The 22,562-nt window shown below is 42.0% G+C and overlaps 1 protein-coding gene across 1 annotated transcript; it reads left to right on the forward strand.

Annotated features, from left to right (window-relative positions):
* The first annotated feature begins 9,863 nt into the window (after window positions 1–9,863).
* htatip2 (HIV-1 Tat interactive protein 2) lies at window positions 9,864–20,343 on the forward strand. Its single transcript, XM_055899116.1, is given in 7 exon segments — window positions 9,864–9,980; window positions 9,983–10,049; window positions 10,752–10,941; window positions 17,088–17,195; window positions 18,349–18,486; window positions 18,628–18,689; window positions 18,984–20,343. Coding segments are annotated over 7 exon segments (816 nt in total). The 5' UTR covers window positions 9,864–9,946; the 3' UTR covers window positions 19,201–20,343.
* Window positions 20,344–22,562: the final 2,219 nt, after the last annotated feature.

Genomic DNA, 22,562 nt, shown 5'->3' on the forward strand with positions numbered 1-22,562 from the left:
TATGTAAACTTCCGACTTCAACTGTATGTAATTAAAAGTCTCATTAAAGTTTGGCTACATTTTCTGGTGCCTCCCTAATGTCAGCATTGGTGTGGAGATGTGAGGCGGTAGCCAATACGCATAAATCACCTACACTTTGTCAGGAAAATGATTTATCTACATTCTTAACAGAATAGCTAGTGTTTTTCAGGTTTTCTAATACATTTAATTGGCTTTATTGTTTAATGGCCTTGGTGCCCTAGCAGATGGCCTTGGTTCCCTGGTAGATCGGGCATCTCTTGAAGGCCAAATGGCCTTGCCCCTAAAATCTAGAAAGAAACTGACCAGCTGAATCCAGGTGAAAGCTATGATCCTTTATTGATGTCACTTGTTAAATCCACGTCAATCCGTGTAGATGAAAGGGAGGAGACGGGTTAAAGAAGGATGTTTAAGCCTTGAGAGACTGTGTATATGTGTGCCATTCAGAGGGTGAATGGGCAAGACAAAATATTTAAGTGCCTTTGAACTGGGTATGGTTGTAGGTGCCAGGTGCATTGGTTTGTGTCAAGAACTGCAACACTGCTAGGTTTTTCACGCTCAACAGTTTCCTGTGTGTATCAAGAATGGTCCCACCCAAAGGACATCCAGCCAACTTGACACAGCTGTGGGAAGCATGAGATTCAACATGGCCCTGCATCCCTTTAGACACCTTGTAGAGTCCTTGCCCCCCATGAATTTAGGCTGTTCTGAGGGCAAAAGGAGGGGGGGTTATACACACTCACTCACACACGCTACACTGATGCTTTCACACAAACAACCCACACACATTCACATACACTACATATGCACACACACACACACACACACACACACACATAGTGACACAATTACATTTTTTTTACCATTTATCTTTTTATTATACCTGTTTAACTCTGCGTCGTTATGAAGAACTCGTAAGCAAACATTTCATGGTGAAAGTGTACACCCGTTGTATTCAGGAGCAGGTGACAAATAAAATTGGAATTGATTTGCCAGAACCATGCTCTTACCAACCGAGCCACACAGGTCCAACACAACACCAGACAGCAATAGACTATATCCAATCTCCATCTAATAGGCAATCCAGTGGGCCAATATGCATCCACTTACACTATGGGCTGGGAAGCTTGTCTTTGACATTCGTCCTACACAGAATAGGAGGGGATTTAACATGAGCAGGTCTGAATGACAAGATACCCCTCCATCTCATCCACCTATAGTGATACGCTGTATAGCAGCAGGCAGGCCAGATGTGCCAGTGTTTCCCCTAGTATTGTCTCTACCTGCTGGGAGCTGGTAGGAGACCTATCCTTCTCCAGACCCTTCCTGGATCCCCCTGTTGAAACCTGCTCTAATCTGTTTGCTCATTTAATGACTCTATTGTTTCGCAGGCCAGGAAAAGAAGCTCTCAGTGCTCCTTAGTCCAGGCTCTATGGGCAGGAAAGCTGCATTGATAGTCTGCTTAGCTCTGGGAACAATATGCAGTCACTATGCCTGATGTCTGAGTCTGTAAGAAAGGAGGAAAGTTCTGGAGTCTTTCTATTGAGATGCTGTTGTGACCAATCAGAAGTGTTGCAGCTGGTCGCTTTGTGTGTTTGAAGTGACCTAGCTATGATGATTCCTCATTTCATCATTTCATTGAATGGTTCAAAATTCGAATGTTTCTCACCTATATTCAGCTTCTGAGTGACATCAGAGATTATGTGTAAACTGAAAAACAGAGAAACGTGGATTTTCGGGAAAATGATTAGGGTATTGACAGTTAAATAATGTGTTGTTCTGTGATCTTAAGCTTGCATGCATTCATGTGGCTGCTTGGACCCTTTCCTTTTGAGGAATACATTCATTAAAAAGGTGATGATATTGAGATGAATTAGAATTGAAATTTATGACAATGAATGGATATCCCACAAGAAGGTCACTGCTACAGAAAAGCACAGGGCATCATATTGAATATTGACTATTGTTACCACCAGCTTAATCAGGAGCGACAGCAACAAATAAAGGCAACAACCAAGTCTAATGATGTACGTCTCACGACACACACACACACACACACACACTGACTGCCACAGGGACCAGTGAACCATTAGACCATCAAACCCCTCGTCTCGACTTGACAGGCTCACTCTAATTGAGCTAATCCCTCTCCCATGGGGCATGGACACACACACACACACACAGAACACACACATCCTGAGAATAAGCCTCCGGTCTCATCTCTGGCCAATGTGGGCAGCAGAGCTACTGATTGGGAGACAATGGGCAGCAGATTGTGCTGTCAGGGTCCATTAATTGGCATCATTAGCATCACACTCTGGAGTCACGGGAGCTGTGTTCTTCCTAAACCCTAAGCTGAGTGTATGTGTGTGTGTGTGTCAGTGGGGCAGGATGGGGACAAAAAGTACAGTGGTTAACATCAAACTTTGTCTTATTACATCATCCTACTACTCAGCGTTATAAATTCAACAACCAATCAATTACTTGACCCCTGAGACATGTTACAGGCATAATTGTTGATTGACAGTCACAAACATTTGATTTGATTTAAATTCAAAATATCAACCTATGCATTAGCCATACGACTTACCCAATGGAAATAATCCACAAAGTTTTCTTAGGCAACCTAGTCGATGGTCAAAGTCACTGACCACTGGCATTGACCATCAATGACACTTCCAGTTCCAAAATCCAACTGCGGGTCTCTGAAAAGAAAATGGATCCACGCTGCTGCCATACATTCACTGTGGCGTAAGCCGCTGCTTCCTCCATTCGACTCCCTGTCTGATCAATGCAGGGGACAATGTCTCAACAGGTGTGATAGTCATATGCCCAGAGCCAGCCCTCCACCCCACGGCTAGCTCCAATTAGCACCCACTGCTAAAGAACAAAGAGAAGATATTTCACTTTCATTTCATTTCAGCAGAGTGCCAGTTAAAGGTCTCTTCTATCAACCTCTCTCTTTCTCTTTCTGTCACATTCTGTCTCTTTCTGCTGGCATCTCTCAGGGATAATTTCTAGCTTTGTGTTTTGTATGGCTGTGGCCAGTATGGAGTCGATGTCTTGTGTTTTCAATGGTAAGGGTGTTGAAATCATGGGGGTGTTGATTAATTCATAGCATGTGACTGACTTGCTTTTTGTGTTTTAGTGGAGTTGAGTTCCTGAAAACCCCTGGAGGTCTGAGGAAGGGAACAGCTTGTCTTGAAAGGTTGTATATTCCTCACAGAGGAAGTGACCACACTCAATTGCCATGTTTTCAGTATTTTCACATACCATATCTAAATATACAGTGTCTAACACATTTATATTTTGCAACACTTTGTAACAGTATAACAGCATACCTTAAAATGAGTAATTGTTCTCATACCATAACATATCGGGGTGTTTGTTGCATTTCTGAGTGAATTCAAACTATGCCTCTATATTGGTGGGTTAAATATGCAGCTGATTTTACATGATGTCCAGTTTATACATTAAATTCCATTGCCATGGTCATTCGAGAGGGTGAAAATGATTTCACTATAATGTGATGATATCACAAACAAATGTGTTGATTTGAAATAGTTAACATACAATCACCAGGGAACTAAAACCGAATGGAAGTCATCACAATACAATTACATTTGAATCTGACCACATCGAAAGTAAATGTACAGCAGATTCAGTAGAATGTTTGAGTTTAGAATGTTTGGTTGATAGGCGACAACTCAGTTAAGGTGACAACAATCAACAAGACAACAAGTGCGACTACAATCTGCTATCAAAGAGTGATTGAGTTCTCAAGAACGAGCTTCTGGCACCAAATCAAATCAAATGTATTTATAAAGCCCTTTTTACATCAGCAGATGTCACAAAGTGCTATACAGAAAACCAGCCTAAAACCTCAAACAGCAAGCAATGCAGATGTAGAAGCATGGTCACTAGGAAAAACTCCCTAGAAAGGAAGAAACCTAGAGAGGAACCAGGCTCTGAGGGGTGGCCAGTCCTCTTTTGGCTGTGCCGGGTAGAGATTATAACAGTACATGGCCATTAAGGCCAGATTGTTCTTCAAGATGTTCAAAAGTTCAAAGATAACCAGCAGGGTCAAATAATAATCACAGTGGTTTTAGAGGGTGCAACAGGTCAGTACCTCAGGAGTAAATGTCAGTTGGCTTTTCATAGCCGAGCATTCAGAGGTCAAGACAGCAGGTGAGAGAGCGAGAGAGCGAGAGAGACAGAGAGAGAGAGAGGAGGAGAGAGGAGAGAGAGAGTCAGTAAAAAACAGCAGGTCCTAGGACAAGTTAGCAAGTCTGGTGAACAGGTCAGGTTTCCATAGCCGCAGGCAGAACAGTTGAGACTGGAGCAGCAGCATGGCCAGGTGGACTGGGTACAGCTAGGAGTCATCAGGCCAGGTAGTCCTGAGACATGGTCCTAGGGCTCAGGTCCACCGGGAGGGGAGGCTGAAAGGGAGAGAAAAAGAATTAGAGGGAGCATACATAAATTCACACAGGACACCAGATAAGACTGGATAATTACACCAGATATAACAGATTGACCCTAGCCCCCTGGGGCATAGACTATTGCAGCATAGATATAGGCGGCTGAGAGGGAGGGGGGGGGGGCACGACACTGTGGCCTCGTCTGACGATACACCCCGGACAGGGCCAACCAGGCAGGATATAACCCCACGACTTTGCCAAAGCACAGCCCCCGCCCCCACACCACTAGAGGGATATCAACAGACCACCAACTTACTACCCTGAGACAAGGCTGAGTTTAGCCCACGAAGATCTCCTCCACCGCACGAGACCGAGGGGGAGAAAAAAACAGACAGGAAGATCACGTAAGAGACTCAACCCACTTAAGTGACGCACCCCTCCTAAGGACGGCATGGAAGAGCACTAGTAAGCCAGTGACTCAGCCCCCGTAATAGGGTCAGAGGCAGAGAAACCCAGTGGAGAGAGGGGAGCCGGCCAGCCAGAGACAGAAGGGCGGTTCGTCAATCCAGTGCCTTGCCGTTCACCTTCGCACCCCTGGGCCAGACTACACTCAATCATAGGACCCACTGGTTGAGTCTTGAGTTAAGACTTAAAGGTCGACACCGAGTCTGCGTCTCTCACATGGATAGGTAGACCATTCCATAAACATTACATTTACATTACATTTAAGTCATTTAGCAGACGCCCTTATCCAGAGCGACTTACAAATTGGTGCATTCACCTAATGACATCCAGTGGAACAGCCACTTTACAATAGTGCATCTACATCTTTTAAGGGGGGGGGGGGGGCAGAAGGATTGCTTTATCCTATCCTAGGTATTCCTTGAAGAGGTGGGAGCTCTATAGAACATTGAGCTCTATAGAAGAAAGCCCTGCCTCCAGCTGTTCACTTAGGACAATAAGGGAGGCCTGCGTCTTGTGATCATAGCGTACGTGTAGGTATGTACAGCAGGACCAAATCGGAGATATAGGTAGGAGCAAGCCCATGTAATGCTTTGTAGGTTAGCAGTAAAAAAAAAAAAAATGGTCCTAGCCTTAACATGATGCCAGTGTAGAGAGGCTAGCACTGGAGTAATATAATCACATATTTTGGTTCTAGTCAAGATTCTAGCAGCCATGTTTAGCACTAACTGAAGTTTATTTAATGTTTTATCCGGGTAGCCGGTGTGTAGAGCATTGCAGTAGTCTAATCTAGATGTGACAAAAGCATGGATTAGCTTTTCTACATACTTTTTGGACAAAAAGTGTCTTTTTTCTGCGATATTACAAAGATCGAATAAAGCTGTCCTTGAAATATTCTTTGTGTTTATCAAAAGAGAGATCAGTGGGCCTCCCGAGTGAAGCAAGGCACTGCATTGCAGTGCTTGAGGCTTCACTACAGACCCGGGTTCGATTACAGGCTGTGTCGCAGCCGACCGGGAGACCCATAAGGCGCTGCACAATTGAGGGTTTAGGGGAGGGTTTAGGGGAGGATTAGGGGTGGGTTTGGCCGGCCAGGATGTCCTTGTCCCATCGTGCTCTTGTGACTCCTTGTGGTGGACCGGGCGCATGCACTTTGACTTCGGTCGCCAGCTGTACGGTATTTCCTCTGACACATGCGGCTGGCTTCCATGTTAAGCGAGCAGTGTGTCAAGAAGCAGTGCAGCTTAGCAGGGTCGTGTTTTCGGGGGGCGCATGGCTCTTGACCTTCACCTCTCCTGAGTCCGTACGGCAGTTGCAGCGATGGTACAAGACTGTAACTACCAATTGGATATCATAAAAAAGAGATCAGGGTCCAGAGTAATGCCAAGGTCCTTCACAGTTTTATGTGAGACCTCTGTACAACCATCAGATTAATTGTCAGATCCAACAGCAGATCTCTTTGTTTCTTGGGACCTAGAACTAGCATCTTTGTTTTGTCCGAGTTTAAAAGTAAAAGAATTGCTGCCATCGACTTTCTTATGTCTAAAACCAGGCTTCCAGGCTAGGCAATTTTGGGGCTTCAACATGTTTCATTGAGATGTACAGCTGTGTGTCATCCGCATCCTAGCAGTGAAAGTTGACATTGTGTTTCCGAATGACATCACTAAGCGGTAGAATATATAGTGAAAACAATAGTGGTCCTAAAGCAGAACCTTGAGGAATACAGAAACTTACAATTGATTTGTCAGAGGACAAACCATCCACAGACACGAATTGATATCTATCCGACAGATCAGATCTAAACCAGGCAAGAACTTGTCTGTGTAGACCAATTAAGGTTTCCAATCTCTCCAAAAGAATGTGGTGATCGATGGTGTCAAAAGCAGCAATACGGTCTAAGAGCACGAGGAAAGATGCAGAGCATTGGTCTGATGCCATTAAAAGGTCATTTACCACCTTCACGGGTACAGTCTCAGTGCTATGATGGGGTCTAAAACCAGACTGAAGTGTTTCGTATACATTATTTGTCATTACTGTTAATTACTGCCACGTTTAGTGAGTTTAGTAGACATCAAGAGGATAGGGAGTCATTTATTATGTTCAACATAAGAGGGCCAAGCACAGGAAGTAGCTCTTTCAGTAGTTTCGTTAGAATAGGGTCCAGTCTGCAGCTTGAAGGTTTAGAGGCCATTACTATTTTCATGAATAATTCATACAGGATTAAAAAAACTTGAGTGTCTCCATTGATCCTAGGTCCTGGAGGTTCTGTGCAGACTCAGGACAACTGAGCTTAGGAGAAATATGCAGATTCAAAGAAGAGTCTGTAATTTGCTTTCTAATGATCATGATCTTTTCGTCGAAGAAGTTCATCAATTTATCACTGCTGAAGTGAAAGCCATCCTCTCTTGGGGAATGCTGCTTTTTAGTTAGCTTTGCGACAGTATACATTTTTTTGGAATGTTCTTCTTTTCCTATATTAGGTTGGAAAAATAGGATGATCGAGCAGCAGTGAGGGCTCTTCGATATTACTGTATTTCCAAGCTAGTTGGAAGACTTCCAGTTTGGAAGCTTGTTTCAGCGCTCTGGTATTTTCTGTATACCAGAGAGCTCATTCCTTGTGACAAATGTTTTTTGTTTTTAGGGGTGCGACTGTATCTAGGGTGCTACGCAAGGTTAAACCTAGATCCTCAGCTAGGTGGTTAAATTATTTTTGTACTTCGACATCCTTGGTTTGGTAAAGGGAGTCTGGAAAGGAATCTTTGGGTTGTCTAAGAATTTATAGCACAGATTTTGATGATCCTTGGTTGGGATCTGAGCAGATTATTTGTTGCGATTGCAAACATAATAACATGGTGGTCTGATAGTCCAGGATGAGGAAAAACATTTAGATCCACAAAATGGATTCCACGGGACAAAACTAGATTAGGGGTATGACTGTGGCAATGAGCAGGTCCGGAGACATGTTGGACAAAACCCACTGAGTCGATGATGGCTCCGAAAGCCTTTTGGAGTGGGTCTGTGAACTTTTCCATGTGAAAATTGAAGTCACCAAGATGTTGAATATTATCTGCTATGACTACAAGGTCCAATAGGAATACAGGGAACTCAGTGAGGAACGCTGTTTACGGCCTAGGTTGCCTGTAAACAGTAGCTATAAAAAGTGATGGGGGGGGGGTAAATGAACCAGTCTGTACCATGGATGACAGAGGAACATCAGTATCTTCCTGGGTACACTCCGCACACAGTAAGTACCTCTACCTACCATACTATCTACACTGGTTTTCTTTTTAAATTAATACATTTTATTTCAAATGTACTCATCATTACTTTATTTACAGTTTACTCCACCCCAGCCAGTGCAGCCAGACAGCCTGAGTTTCTGGGAGCGCAAGAAGTACTGAAGGTACAAGCTCAGAAACAAAGCCATGATCCTCTGCCACAGCCAGCACCTGCCTGAGCTGGAGCAACTCTGCCTGACCGACTGGCACATGGAGGTGGAGCGCAGGGTTCACTTTTACGCTGTGGGAGTGAGAGAGACCCTGGGCAGACTGATCAGAGACATCAGAAAGTGAGCAGGAGCAGAGGAGAAAGGCTTGGGCGTGGGAGGACTGAATGGACTGTACCTGATGAGTTGAAAATATTGAAATGTTTATTTTGTTGTAGTAGTATAAGTATGATAAGATAATGTAAGGTAAGATAGGCATAAGATTAGATATTTTTGTTATTGATAAATAAATAATAATTTAACCCTAACAATTGTGTATTTTTTTGTTGTAATATTACTCCATGGGAAATGGATGAAATAGATGAAAATGGAAAAGAGCCAAAGGGATGGCTGCCATTTTATGGGCTCCTAACCAATTGTGCTATTTTGTGTTTTTTTTACACTTCAGTTTACTTAGTAAATATTGTCTTAACTCTTATTTTCTTAAAACTGCATTGTTGGTTAAGGGCTTGTAAGTAAGCATTTCACGGCCTGTTGTATTCGGCGCATGTGACAAATAAAATTTGATTTGATGTTAATCAAACAAACTTGATTAAAGGTTGAAAGGACCTTTATGTTTGTATGTGCGTGTGTGTGTACGTGTACGTGTGTGTGTGGCAATGGTTTATGTGACTATATTTGTTTTCTTCTGTTTAATCCTTTAATCAGTACAGGTCACTCTAATTTGTCATTGAAGTCTATATAACGTGAAAGCTACATTACCAAAACTATTATACAAATTACGAGGGACATTCAACCAAAACTGCAATTGAAAAACTGCAAATTAAACTAAAATAGTCAACACATTGAGCTTTATGACAAAACTATGAGTGGTTTGCCTGTGTGTTTGTGGCTCCATAGAGGGGTGAAATTAAAATGACTTGGTTGGTCTGCCATCAAACTTACCAACAGTGGCTTGAAGTCATCAATGACACATGTTCTCTTGTGACCAGGAGGAGTCTGAACAGTTGGTCTGAACCACTGGCTGTAAATGAACTTTGAATGGATGGTAACAGATGGACAGATATAAGACAATGCATGTACACAGAATGTGAATGTGAACAGGTGATTGGGAATGCATGGTTTATACTGTGAGAAAACCGTGTTTGATGTCATTTTATATCCCTTGTAAATGTATTTTTGACAATTTAAGACACTGACCACAATATGACAAAGACTGACAGCAATATAGTGTTACCAAATGCTCTTTGGTACCTCCTGACAAGTAGCCATTGCGACCGTGTGTATCAATGCCTTTAACTTTACTGCCCTCTGCCAAGCCTATTGATAAGTGGAAAGTAATCATGACGATGACAACGATGATAATGAAACTGTCAAAGCTAGGCTTCTTATTGAATACATGCATCAGATGTATTTATGTTTCAATAAAACAAGAACTATTCAAAACATTTTTCAGAATGTATTATCTTCACAGAATATTTTTGACAGTGTATTAGGCAGGGCTTGTTGATTTTACTGCGAATTCCTATCACCAACGACAGCAGGAACCGGATGCGTGTTTCCATGGGTACATTCATTTGTTTAGCGATATCGCCGATCTGTTATGAAACTACTGGAAAGCAGCTGGGGTAAAGCTATTTGCTTTTCACTGTCATTGCAGTCGTTTTACACCATCTAGAAAACTGCGAACGGACGATATATACCAGGTGAGAATCAGAAGCTAACATACTCGAACTAACGTGAGAGTTTACTATGTCACTCAGTCTGCAGTCAGGCTTGGGAATTATAGCATGTACAGTAACTAGCTAGTAGTCTACTGGTCTGTTTTACAGCTAGTTGTAATGCTGAGTGATTGCTTTTGAGGGAGGCTTGCAAGAAAGGTTAAGTGCCTAATTTATCTTGCTAGTTAGTTAGCAGTCAAGAGACCGGTGTAGGGCGTGACACACACTTGGTGGGTATAATGTGTGGAACGTTCCAACAGGAATATGATCCAAAAACTTCGTAAATGACAAGGTTGCCAACAAACAACGCATATAGTTGTATAGCGGCCGAATAAGAAACTGAGTAGGCTATTTCATTAAGTTTTCACTCACCACGTTTATTCTGAATAATGTCTCTGGTAGCCTATGGACAAACATTAAGAATAAGCTACGTGGTGAGTTGATGCCTATTCGGCAGCTAGTTAGCTAGGTGACTTGGTCGTGCTACTTTGTATGCGTTGTTTGTTGGCAACATTGTACTTTACGAAGTTTTTAGAACGTTGGAACGTTCCACAAATTATACCCACCCCACACACCTGTGTAACAATAAAAAAAAAAATGCTGTATCATGCTGCCTTTGTGTAAAACAGCGATCAAACCATTAGGTCTCGCCTCAGTGGTGAAGCATTCTCTTGTTTTGTCCTTCAGGATGGCACACGACCTGAAAACACTGGCAGAGGACTTCAGACAGAAGAATAAAAGCTGTTTTATCCTTGGTGTGTCTGGAGAGACAGGCAAAGAGTTACTCAAAGAGATTGTGGAGAGGAAGCTCTTCTCGAAGATCACTGTCATCGGAAGGCGGCAGCTCACATTTGAAGACGAAGCGTATGAGAACCTGGTAGGTGTGCGACTTGTTTTATTGTCAATGTGTTGTTTTTTCAAGCAGTGCCTGTATGGTCTAAGATGAATTTAGCCTTGAAATGCTTTTGTGACACCGGGCCCTGCTCTATTTGGCAAAGTAACACGCATCCATGAGTAAGGTGTTAGGGGATAAAAAAAAAGAATTGGGGGGAGGTTCTGGCGTTGTACTTTGTGTTCTGTCATAGAGAAGCTTGTCAAGAACACAACGGTTTATTTCAGGAGGACAGGATTTAACGTTGCTGAGAGATCTTCCTTTCAAGAAAAGGTCCATCTTGTTCATCCCTAGTCAATAATTGCACCAAATCACCTGTATTATATTTAACACGTTTTGTCCAATATCTCAAGACAGGGTGGTCATATTGTTATGACATTTTCAAGCAGAGCCGGTCCTGACCCCCCTGGGGCCCTAAGCAAAATTATGCTAAGGGGCCCTCCTACCTGACCTGTGAGCCATGTAAACCATTTGCCATTGCCACAGTCACACCTGACACCCCAAATTCTCCCACTACAATCCTCCTTTAAAACAGTTTGCTCCATCTGTCAGTCTAAGAATAAGTAGACCTCTACAGAACAGAATGGGGTATAAACTAACAATATTTATTGAATATAATATTTTATATAGAATCTTAAGATAAGTGAATATTAAACATGAATAAGAAATTGTAGAAAATAATATAAAATGTAGAAAATAATCAAATATAACAATGAGCTTTGGCTCTGCTGCCTGGTAATTAGTCCAGTCCTCACAATATTATACAATTTAGCTTTGCCTATACAATGTAAACATAAGCCTATAGGCTATGGCTCCAGGTATATGTCTCAAAGTCAAATGAAACCTATACAGCTGTGTGATTTAACTTTGGTTCCCTCTACAGCCTGGGTATTTTCAGCATCAGCATTGGCACCAGTCTATCTGGACTGTCTGGAAGAAATTGAGAAAGTATGTCACATAGTTAGTTAAGCAGTCATTTACACAAATGCACTTCTGCCTTACAATCTTAAATGTTACTAAGTGTGTAAACATTTGAATGTTTGAATTCAAATCTTACCATCAAAATATTCCTCTTCTGCACTTTCTTGAGACAAAAATCATCATAGGACAAGTGTTTCCCCACGTCATGATTTATATGGATGGCCAGACCACTCAATTGTTCCTGTGACATGGAAGACCTCAGGTAGCTTTTGATGAGCTTTCATTTTGAAAAGCTCCTCTCTGCCAATGTTACTGGTAGGGTGACTGCAATTCTTAGGGCTATCCAAAGGTTAGGATAGAGTTCCTCCAGGTTTTTCTCACAGAGGAAGGAAAGCAGCTCAAAGGCAGTCATCTTATCTGATGGCAAATCAGGTAAATTCTGAATAGTGTGTGCCAGATCCATTCCACTGATGTCACAGTCATCTCTGAAGGTCAGAGTGTTTTCAACTTCCATCCAGTGAGCCTTTAAAGATTCATTGGACATCTGAGAGGCAGTGCTGAAGTTCAGCAGCACTCCATATTTGGTTTTCACCTGGTTGAGTGTTTCAAATCTCTCATCCATGGATGTCACAGCAGAGTCGATCACAATGTTGAAGTAGTTGACTTGGAGGTTTTTCAGAGCATCAGTCACTGGTTCATCAGGAGCCTCATAGCTGAAATGCCTCTTGCTGTTTCTCGGTCTCTTCTCTTTCAGAACAGCCTCCACATTAATTTCTTCACAAATGCTTTTGGCTGTTGTCTGAGCCTCAGAGAATCCAGTTTCCCGGTATGTAGTGAGGGAGGCCTTTGCATTTGAGATCAAATTTGCAGCGATATCCAACTGCTTTGAGGCGGATTGAAGGCGCTTGTTCACCTTGTTTGTTATTGTCAATATCTCACCATGCGACACATCAAATCAAGAAGCGGTAGGACGCAACGTCCTTTGGAAGTGCTTGTGCCTCCACTTTGGCCACAGGATCGTTGATTGTCTGTCTGACTTCCAGTAATGCCTCCTGAACCTCAGAAGCCTGTTACCTGTTGCATGAACACTTTGGAGCCTACTCTCCCATCTTGTCACTCAATGACTTTAGTTATGTTCACGTGTTTCTTAAAAACACTCCCATCTTTGTGTGCCAGCTGAAAAGAAGGCGTAGAGCTTTTGCACATGCCCAAAAAACCCATATTTTTGAAGATTTGGCAGCATCTGCAATGACAAGGTTTAGAGTATGTGCTCCACATGGGACGAACACAGCTCTAGGATTTTTTTTTTTTTTTTTGCATTCTGGCTTGTACTCCTTAATGCTTGCCCTTCATGTTGGCCCCATTTATCATAAGCTTGCCCTCTGCAATCATCAAATGGAAGCTTCAGCTCGTTCAGCTTATCTAAGATGACAGTGGACAGATTCAAGCCTGCTGTGACCTCAACAATCGCAAAGCTGAGGAAGTGCTCCTTGATCTCTGGCTTTCCCTTTAAAGCCACACGTCTCAGAATAATGGACATTTTCTCCTGGTGACTAATGTCAGGTGTACAGTCCAAGATAATGGAGAAGTACTTTGAGTCTCTTACTTGAGTCACTATTGCTTCCAGAATCTTGTCACTCAATCTGTATCAGGTCATTCTGTGGCGCTTCCCTATGTAATGAGCATGTGTTTCCATCTTTAATTTTGCTGAGATTTTCCATAACAGGGTAAAATTTTGCCAGTAATTCAACCTCTTTTAGGAAGTTTCCATTATCTGGTTGGAAGAGTTTGTCTGATGAACCCCTGAATGCTAGGTTTCTTTCAGTCAGAGACTGAGTGATACTTATTAAATGTGTAAGGACATCCCGCCATCTATTTCTTTCAGCCTCCAAAATTGTAATTTGTATCTGGTCAAGAGTCAGACTTAGTCGCAGATCAAGTTCTCTCCACTTAATCATATTGTTTGTGTGTTCAGGACTACCCTCGTGGTGTTTCAGAACGGTGTTGATATTTGACCAGTCATTCACACCTTCCTTTATTATTTTGTAGTCTTTTTTGTAGAAAAGAGCTTACAGCAGAAACAATACACCGCTTTGTTTTTGATTGAGTATGAAAGCCAGCTCCTGGTAATCTTTTCCCCATTTGACAGCTGTCTCTCTAAGCCTGAATGGAAACCTCTTCTAGACATGTCTTTAGGGTAAGATAAATCCAGTGCTGGTTTGAATGGACCTCTGCGCACTAACTCAGTCCTCATGAAGTCTGTTAAGACTGAGGGCCAATCTGCTGGGTCATTTGGTGGAGCAGCAACTGTTCTATTAGGGTCTGAGCTGCTTGTATCTGATGCTGGCTGTACACCTCTGGTTGTGCTAGTACTGGCTGAGGCTGCCTGTACTTCACTTGGGTCTGTGTTAGTACTTGCTGAAGATGGCTGTACTTGGTCTGTGTTAGTACTTGCTGAAGCCAGCTGTACTGGGTCTGTGTTAGTACTTGCTGAAGCCGGCTGTACTGGGTCTGTGTTAGTACTTGCTGAAGCCGGCTGTACTGGGTCTGTGTTAGTACTGGCTGAGGATGGATGTGGATCAACTGAGTCTGCTTGTACTGGCTGATGATCCAGCATCTCCTCTACTGACAAACTTAAGCATAGCACCTGTAAATGATAGGTAACAATACTATTATTCATTTATCAGCTGCATCAGGCCCATTCAAACTGGCTCCCCCATATTTCCTTTTATACATTTTCAAATATAAAATACTATTTATACTATGGCTTGGCTGAATACTTAATGGTTATTATTTACTGAGATATGTGTATCCATATTGTCCAGTACGCCCAGCTATTTTAAATTCAATATATAAATCAATAGTCAATGTCAATCCATTGCTTTCCATCTTGCATTAGTCCAGAGCTGTAACTAAACCTTGAATGAGAGACTAGATAATTATTGTCTTGTTTTAAAATTGTGTGTGCCTATGAGGAGTGCCATCACGCCCATATATTGTCTGGACTTGTGTCCAGAGGTTGCTGCTGGAAAGCGCGAGTTCCATTTCGTGCGCGCGCATATGAACGCATGTTCACGCGCAACACGGTTATCTTTTCCGAGTTGCAGTTTATAAACACCAGTTTATATATAACATTTGCCAGTTGGCGTTTATCAAACGTAATAAATAGTTGTATTTCACTCTCACTTTTGTCAGGCAAAAGTCACAGAACACAGCCCTGGAAGTGGCTGGCTAGCATGCAAGACACAGACAGACCAAGAGATGCACTGCCCAGCTAGGTTAGCAAGACAGACAGACTAGAGAAAGATGCACTGCGAGCTACAGCACATCAACTGTTATTTACTGACATCAAACTTGGAGAGGAGACAACACAAGTTTACCTGATTTCTGTTCCCGCAATTCACTCTCACGGTGTTTTTTTTTCTAATTTTGTGACCAGGAAGATAGTTCCGCTTCATCCTCTCATCGAAGTTGTAAACATTGACACCTGCTTTGACACGAGGGGGAGGCGGAGCCCTTGCGTAATTTGCGGGGCCCAACGCAACTTGCGTAGTGCGCATATAGGGCCGCCCGGCTCTGTTTTCAAGGCTGATGTAGCCCAATATTGGACTAAAAGAGTCTAACGTTACTCCTTATTCCAAGGACCTTATATGTTCTGTTTTAAGTGTGAATTGGCTCTGGAAGCCAAAGCAACCCAATCTAAATGCGAATCGATTCTCAATTGCGGTACAGTTCTAGAAATATAAATCCCTCTACTTTCATATCACATCAAAATAATGCCGCAAATGAAAAATACACACTTACTCTACACGGTTTTAACTGTTTCAGCCGACAGTATTCGTCAGTGACAACACGTTCGTGTCGTTTGTCTTCCGTTTACACACGGGTTCAGAGACGCAGATAGCTAATTAGCATTGTTTTCCATAAACAAGCTCTGTAACGTGGAAATACGACCATGTGGGAACCCTAACCCTATAAAGGTGTGTATCAACTTCACATTTTAAATGTATTTTTGTATAATTTCTCACCGATATGACATATAAGGGTCTTGTGCTTCCAAAACTGTACCACAAGCGATGTGTGTTAATGTTACCCTAAACGAGATGCCTTCATCCAATGACATATCTAATGTAATGGTACTGAGTCATGGTCAAAGGCTAAGTCTGATGTAGAACAGAGATTATTCAAATAAATGTAAATATTCTTCAATTAAAATGCTATACATAATTACAGTAATTTAAGCCCAATAATTTAAGTTATCATGAACAAATATTCATGCTTTACGCAAAACTAAGAGTAACAAGTTATGAAATTAGAATACTACTTTATGCAAATTAAATACTTGAGACACACACACACAGCCTAACGCAGGCACACACTTCTCAGCATCCTCGTACACTCACACAGCACCCCCAACAACACACACACACACACACACACACACAGCCTAACATAGATGCACACTTCTCACTAAGTCTGAACTGTAACACAGAAGGCTACTAGTCTAATAAGATAGCTTACTTCTAAGGTAGGCCTGAACCTGAGTTGGGTTACATTGTAATGTTATGAGTTACTCTGGTGATGGGAGGATAAACTGCAGTAAATAATTAGCCTAGGCACAGAAGAGACCGTGTGAGCTGCCAGCTGCTAGGACCTAACCCTGACAACCCATACATCAAAACGTAGCTACGAAGCTCTTCTTTGACCTGCAGCCTGCAATATTTTTTTTGTGTCTCTGAAAACATCTGACGAAAGAAGCGAAGGAAACTTTTTACCTTATATTTCAGTCAAAAGACGTCGGATGACCGTGACACACCCTCAGGACATACCCATACTTCTAGGCAATACAGTGTCACATTGATCTTACTCTGGTAGGTTGAGGAATACCCATCGCAAAGAGCAAATAAGAACACACCGATTTCGCAGGTTTGACAAAATGGGCTGTGCAACAGATTTGAACATTCTTTGCACGGCACTTGCTTTTCGGATTTTTAGACATGGGTAACAACTGCCACATTTATGTTTTCAAATGATTCATTATTTGTGTCATTCTCGTATAGTGTCCATTTGTCGCGTCACCTAACACCCTACCATGAGCTTTGGATAAAGTTAAACTTTCAATACCATTTAATGTGTGTGCAGACTACAACAAAGCCTACAAGAAGCCTACATCCATTATAAAGATTGGCCTGTTCTCTGTCCTCTTTCAGGTGCAGGAGGTGGTGGACTTTGAGAAACTGAGTGACTATGCTGCAGCATTCCAAGGGCATGATGTTGGCTACTGCTGCCTGGGAACGACCAAAGCCAAAGCCGGGGCTGTGAGTTCATGGTCACTGATATAGAGACCCCTGTGAACATGTACCACCAGGTTCATAAGAAAAGGAGGATTTCGACACCCACCATCTCAGATTTTTCTGAAATAATTGTTTTTTGAAACAGACAAGATTAGCATTCGTGCAACATTTATTTTATTTCAATATAATTTGTGATCTCAGCTAATTGATTGCATCCAAATTGGCCATTTTTAATTTCTAGTATTCATATAATATTCATATAACTTTTTTCTAACAATGATTTATCCAATGGTCAAAAGCCTCCTACAGACACCCCATGCCAAGTATATAGTATCAGTTTTCTGTGTCTGACAAGTAGTATGTTTGTTTATTCATACTATGTAATGTATTCCCAGTGAATTTAGTGATTAATTAAAGTTATGTTTAGTCCCATCCTACATCCTGATATTATCAGGTTCTGACCACGAGATGGTGCTGTTCCTGCTATTAGGTTAAAAAAAGTTAAGTAATTTGGGTAAACTATCCCTTTAACATTGAGGGGTTGTATTATTTTTATTTTTATTATTATCCCCTAATAGCAGAAACGGTACCATCCAGTGGTCAGAACCTGGTAATATTAGGATTTAGGATGGGTCATAAACCTAACAATTTCAATGACTATTTTCTCTGAACGGAGAAAAATAATCACCACCAAATTCCAAGAAAACATTACATAGAATGAAGAAACAGCTCAATACTACTTCTCTGGCGTAGAGTACTGATTCTATATAGTTGTTGTTGGGTTGGGATTGGCGTGGGGTGTTAGTGGTCCGTTGATGTCTTTTGACTATTTCTTTAGATTCCTCATGTCTTACTCATTGTTAGAAAAAAGTTTGTTCCAAATCGGATGTTAGATGCTATATTTATTGATTATTATATGAATCCTATAAATTAAAATGGCCATTTTGTTTGCAGTCAATCATCTTTAATTTCTCAGAGATCAAATTAGATTTCAACAAAATAATGATGCGGAAATTCTTATCTTGTGTTTCTAACGACAGAAACGATTCCAGAACAATCTGAGGTGGTGGGTGTCATGGCTTGCTGAAAGGACATTGAACGACCCACCATACACAACCTGCTTGGATCATGTTGTGGTCAAATGCAGATGAATGTTCTCATCTTTCTGTCACTGTAGGATGGATTCATCCGTGTTGACCATGACTATGTCCTGAAGTCAGCGGAGCTCGCCAAGGCAGGAGGCTGCTCACACTTCAACCTCGAGTCTTCTAAAGGGGCTGACAAAACCAGTGGTTTTCTCTATCTCAAAGTGAAGGTAATACACAAAATGTTCACCAGAGTAAAGACGCCTCCTTTTATAGCCTTTCATAATGAAGGCCTCGTTCAGACTTTCTCATAAAGCTATTTGATGAGGTGCTGTATATTGTTTGGTTAATGCAAATGTTTGCCTCTCCAGGGACAAGTGGAGGCAGACATTGAGCCGTTGGGCTTCGAGAGGTACTCCATCTATCGCCCTGCGTAAGTCTCATTTGCATTAGTCATGTGTAAAAACGTTCCTTTGCAGAAATGACTCCCTTGTTCATTACCTTATCAGTCATGGCAAAGCAAATGGTGACCATAGGTGAATATCTCACACCAATGTCATGATTAGCAATATACACATTTCTCCAGTGATCACATGATGTGAACACATAGTGTTCAGTTTCATTGCATAAATGCACTCTGAGATATTTTGATACTGTGTTTATTGCTGTACGTTATTTCACTTGTAACAACTCAACTGAATTCTTCTTCTCTTGTTTTTCCTCCCAGGGTGCTGATGGTCGACAGGCAGGAGAGCCGGCCTGCCGAATGGTTTGCCAGGAAGGTCCTGGGCCCTATTTCCTCCATGTTTCCTACAGCGATGTCCATCCCCATCCAATCAGTGACCAGGGCCATGGTGGCCAACACACTGATACCTGCAGGGGAGAAAGTGGAGATCCTGGAGAATAAAGCCATCTATGACTTGGGGAAGGCCCCAGAGAAATGAGGGACAGGGAAGAGGGAAGGTGTGTCTCAATAGCTTCATTTCCTCATCCCCTTTCCTCCAGAAACCACTGATGTGGTTATACCGCCACTGTTCTGTCTGGACATGACATGTGAGAGCAATGTCAAGGGAAACTATCCAGTCCTTTCACCCATCAGTGATAATGAAGGAAAGGTCTTGAGGAAATTTGAGTATTGGGAACTCCGCCAGAGACTGGAGGTGAAGTGTGTTGTGCTACTGCCATTTCATGTGATGGTGCTTCTTCATGACAATATATTTTCTACTAACGACTTCCTTTGAAAGCATGGAGGAGAATTTGAAGTTGAAGAAGTTGAATTTCTAGAGCAATGCAGATGCTCTCAGAGCACATGGTTAAGCATTAAAAGCTTCGTTGGCTTCAACTTGAGGTTCCCTTCAACCATGATAGTCAACACGGTAGCTAGCTCTCAAGTCCTAAAAAAACATAGACTTTGCCTGCTTGAGCAGGTGTTGTTGAATGTCTCGGTTTCTCTGGGAATGAGTCCAAAGGGGAATATTTCCTTATGAAAAGTGCAATTTTTAAAGCTCTTCATGGGTAATGCAAATAAGATATGATTGGGAAATGATGATGTAATTATGAATACGGAAATATGCCTTCTGTTGTCCTTATCCCAAGTGCTCTTTCCGAGTGCAGACTATTTTTGTGGTCAACAAGGAGTTGGCTGAAGAGGAAACGGACTGGCACAGAGGCTAGAATCGGTTTAATATATTAGGTGAAGAGGGAAATGTATTGGACTGGTTCTTCTTTGTCCATTAACTCAAAACGGGTTAGTAGAAGCTCTTCCATCCAGTCTACAACGTTCATGCTGTTTTATGTAAGACCACATCCTTAACCACTTTGAAAAATGATGCACTTACTTGAAGCAAGAATTTATTTTCCACAAGACTGAACCATTGGAGAGGGATTTTAAGGCAATATGTCTGACTTGTCTTTGATCACTTTTGTTTTCCGAGCAATGCTAAGCATGTAATTGAATCAGGGGTTATGTTGTTCATACTCACATTGACTTGGATTTTTATACATTTTAATTGTGGCGTTATGTAAATGCTACGTATTTAAGTGGTCTATGCTTGTGTTACATTAAACAACGATGTAGTGGGCAGTAATACTTGGTGTGTATATACAGTATATTTTATATATAGACAATTCCATTAATGGGCCAATTACATTATCTGACTCCATAAGATAAATGGCAATGAGCAAGAACACTATAGCTGAGTTAGTAATAGGCAATGAAGAAATGTCTGAGAATGGAATTCTAAATACAAGTGTGTTTAATTACTTTGTAAACTGAATGATAACATAAGGCATACGCTTAAGTTACAAAGCAATATTCTAAGCATGGTCGGAGAGAAAGTGAACGAAATAGCCATGGCCCATAGCTCATTGGAGAGAAAGAGTGTAGGTATCTCACCAGTGCAGGTCAGGAACATAAGAGAGAGACAATCTAAGACCCTTTTATAAGCATCTGAGTTGTTGACCAATAGTATTACTGTAATTCAGACCTATGTGATGTAATCACAACAGAACTGTTTCTCAGAGGTGAGAGTGGGGGTTGGCAAGATCAGAGACTGTTCAAATCAAATTTTATGCATCACATGCGCTGAATACAACCGGTGTAGACCTTACAGTGAAATGCTTACTTACAAGCCCTTAACCAACAATGCAGTTTAAAATAAATTACAATTAAATAAACTAATTAAAGAGCAGCAGTAAAATAACAATAGCGAAACTATACACAAGGGGTACCAGTACAGAGTCAATGTGTGGTGGCACCAGTTTGTCAAGGTAATATGTACATGTAGGTAGAGTTATTAAAGTGACTTTGCATAGATAAGAGTGTAGCAGCAGTGTGAAAAGGGGGGGGGATGCAAATAGTCTGGGTAGCCATTTTATTAGATGTTCAGGAGTCTTATGGCTTGAGGGTAGAAGCTGCTTAGAAGCCTCTTGGACCTAGACTTGGCGCTCTGGTACCGCTTACCATGTGGTAGCAGAGAGAACAGTCTGTGGCTGGAGTCTTTGACAATTTTTTGGGCCTTCCTCTGACACCGCCTGATATAGAAGTCCTGGATGGCAGGAAGCTTGGCCCCGGTGATATACTGGGCCGTACGCACTACCTTCTGTAGTGTCTTGCAGTTGGAGGCCGAGCAGTTGCCATACCAGGCAGTGATGCAACCAGTCAGGTCGACTGGTGGCAGAGTATTCTCCACTAGTGGAAGGCAACACCTTACAGGCATGTTCAAGACGTTGAAGACTGCAAAGAACCTCATCCATAGCCATCCCCAGTTGCGTCAGCTGGTTGTGGTGCTTACGAAGTAGGTCTCCCTGTTCGTCGACCGTCTGGGAGAGGTCCTCATTTCCTGCTGCTTCCATTTGTTGAGGCTGTGTTCTGTAACGATGATGCTGGGAGACAGGAAGCAAGTGCAGGTAGTGAGTTTAATAATAACCGTAACAGAGCGCAATACAGGAATCAACAGACATGGAACAACATTAATACTGCCTGGGGAATATACCTATGGCAGTGCCAGATATAGGGGAGGTAATGAGAGGCAATGGAGTCCAGGTGAGACTAATCATGAGGAGCAGGTGCGTGTAATGATTGATGCCAGGTGCGCGTAATGATGGTTGCCAGGACCGGTGGTTAGTAAACGCCAGAGGGGAGGAGCGAGAGTAGACGTGACAACTATGCTACACCTAGAATCGAGATGGTTGGCCCCTCCTTAAATCCCAACATCTTTGCATCTTACGACCGCCTCTGTGACAAGGGTTACAAAACCTAACTGAATAGTTGGTTCTACTCTGTGGGCCTGAAGGCTGCCTAATGTGCAGGACGATTCCCTCTTCCTTGGTTCCAACAGCGCCTGACCCAGTCTGGTCTTATAGACTATACATAACATAGTAAATGTAAATCTGGGACACTCAGATTAGTATGATATGTTTGTTATGGTTACATAAGACAGATGGTTACTTAAGGTTAAAATGAAAGTTGGGTGGCTGGTTGTGATGGATGGGTGAGTGTATAACATGAATGTATATAAACTCAAAGGTTATGAGTTTTTCGAATCTCATCATGAACAACTTTAGCATTTTAGCTAATCAGCAACTTTTCAACTCATTACTACTTTTGAGCTACTTTGCAACTACTTAGCATGTTAGCTAACCCTTCCCCTAACACTTTAACCTAACCTTAACCCTTTTAGCTAATCCTTCTCCCAACCTTAACCCTTTAGCCTAACCCTAACCCCTAGCCTAGCTAACGTTAGCCAGCTAGCTAATGTTAGCTAATGCTATCTAGCTAACATTAGCCACAATCAATTGTAATTCA

Source organism: Salvelinus fontinalis, chromosome 35, assembly GCF_029448725.1.
Source record: "Salvelinus fontinalis isolate EN_2023a chromosome 35, ASM2944872v1, whole genome shotgun sequence".
NCBI classification, from domain to species: Eukaryota; Metazoa; Chordata; class Actinopteri; order Salmoniformes; family Salmonidae; genus Salvelinus; species Salvelinus fontinalis.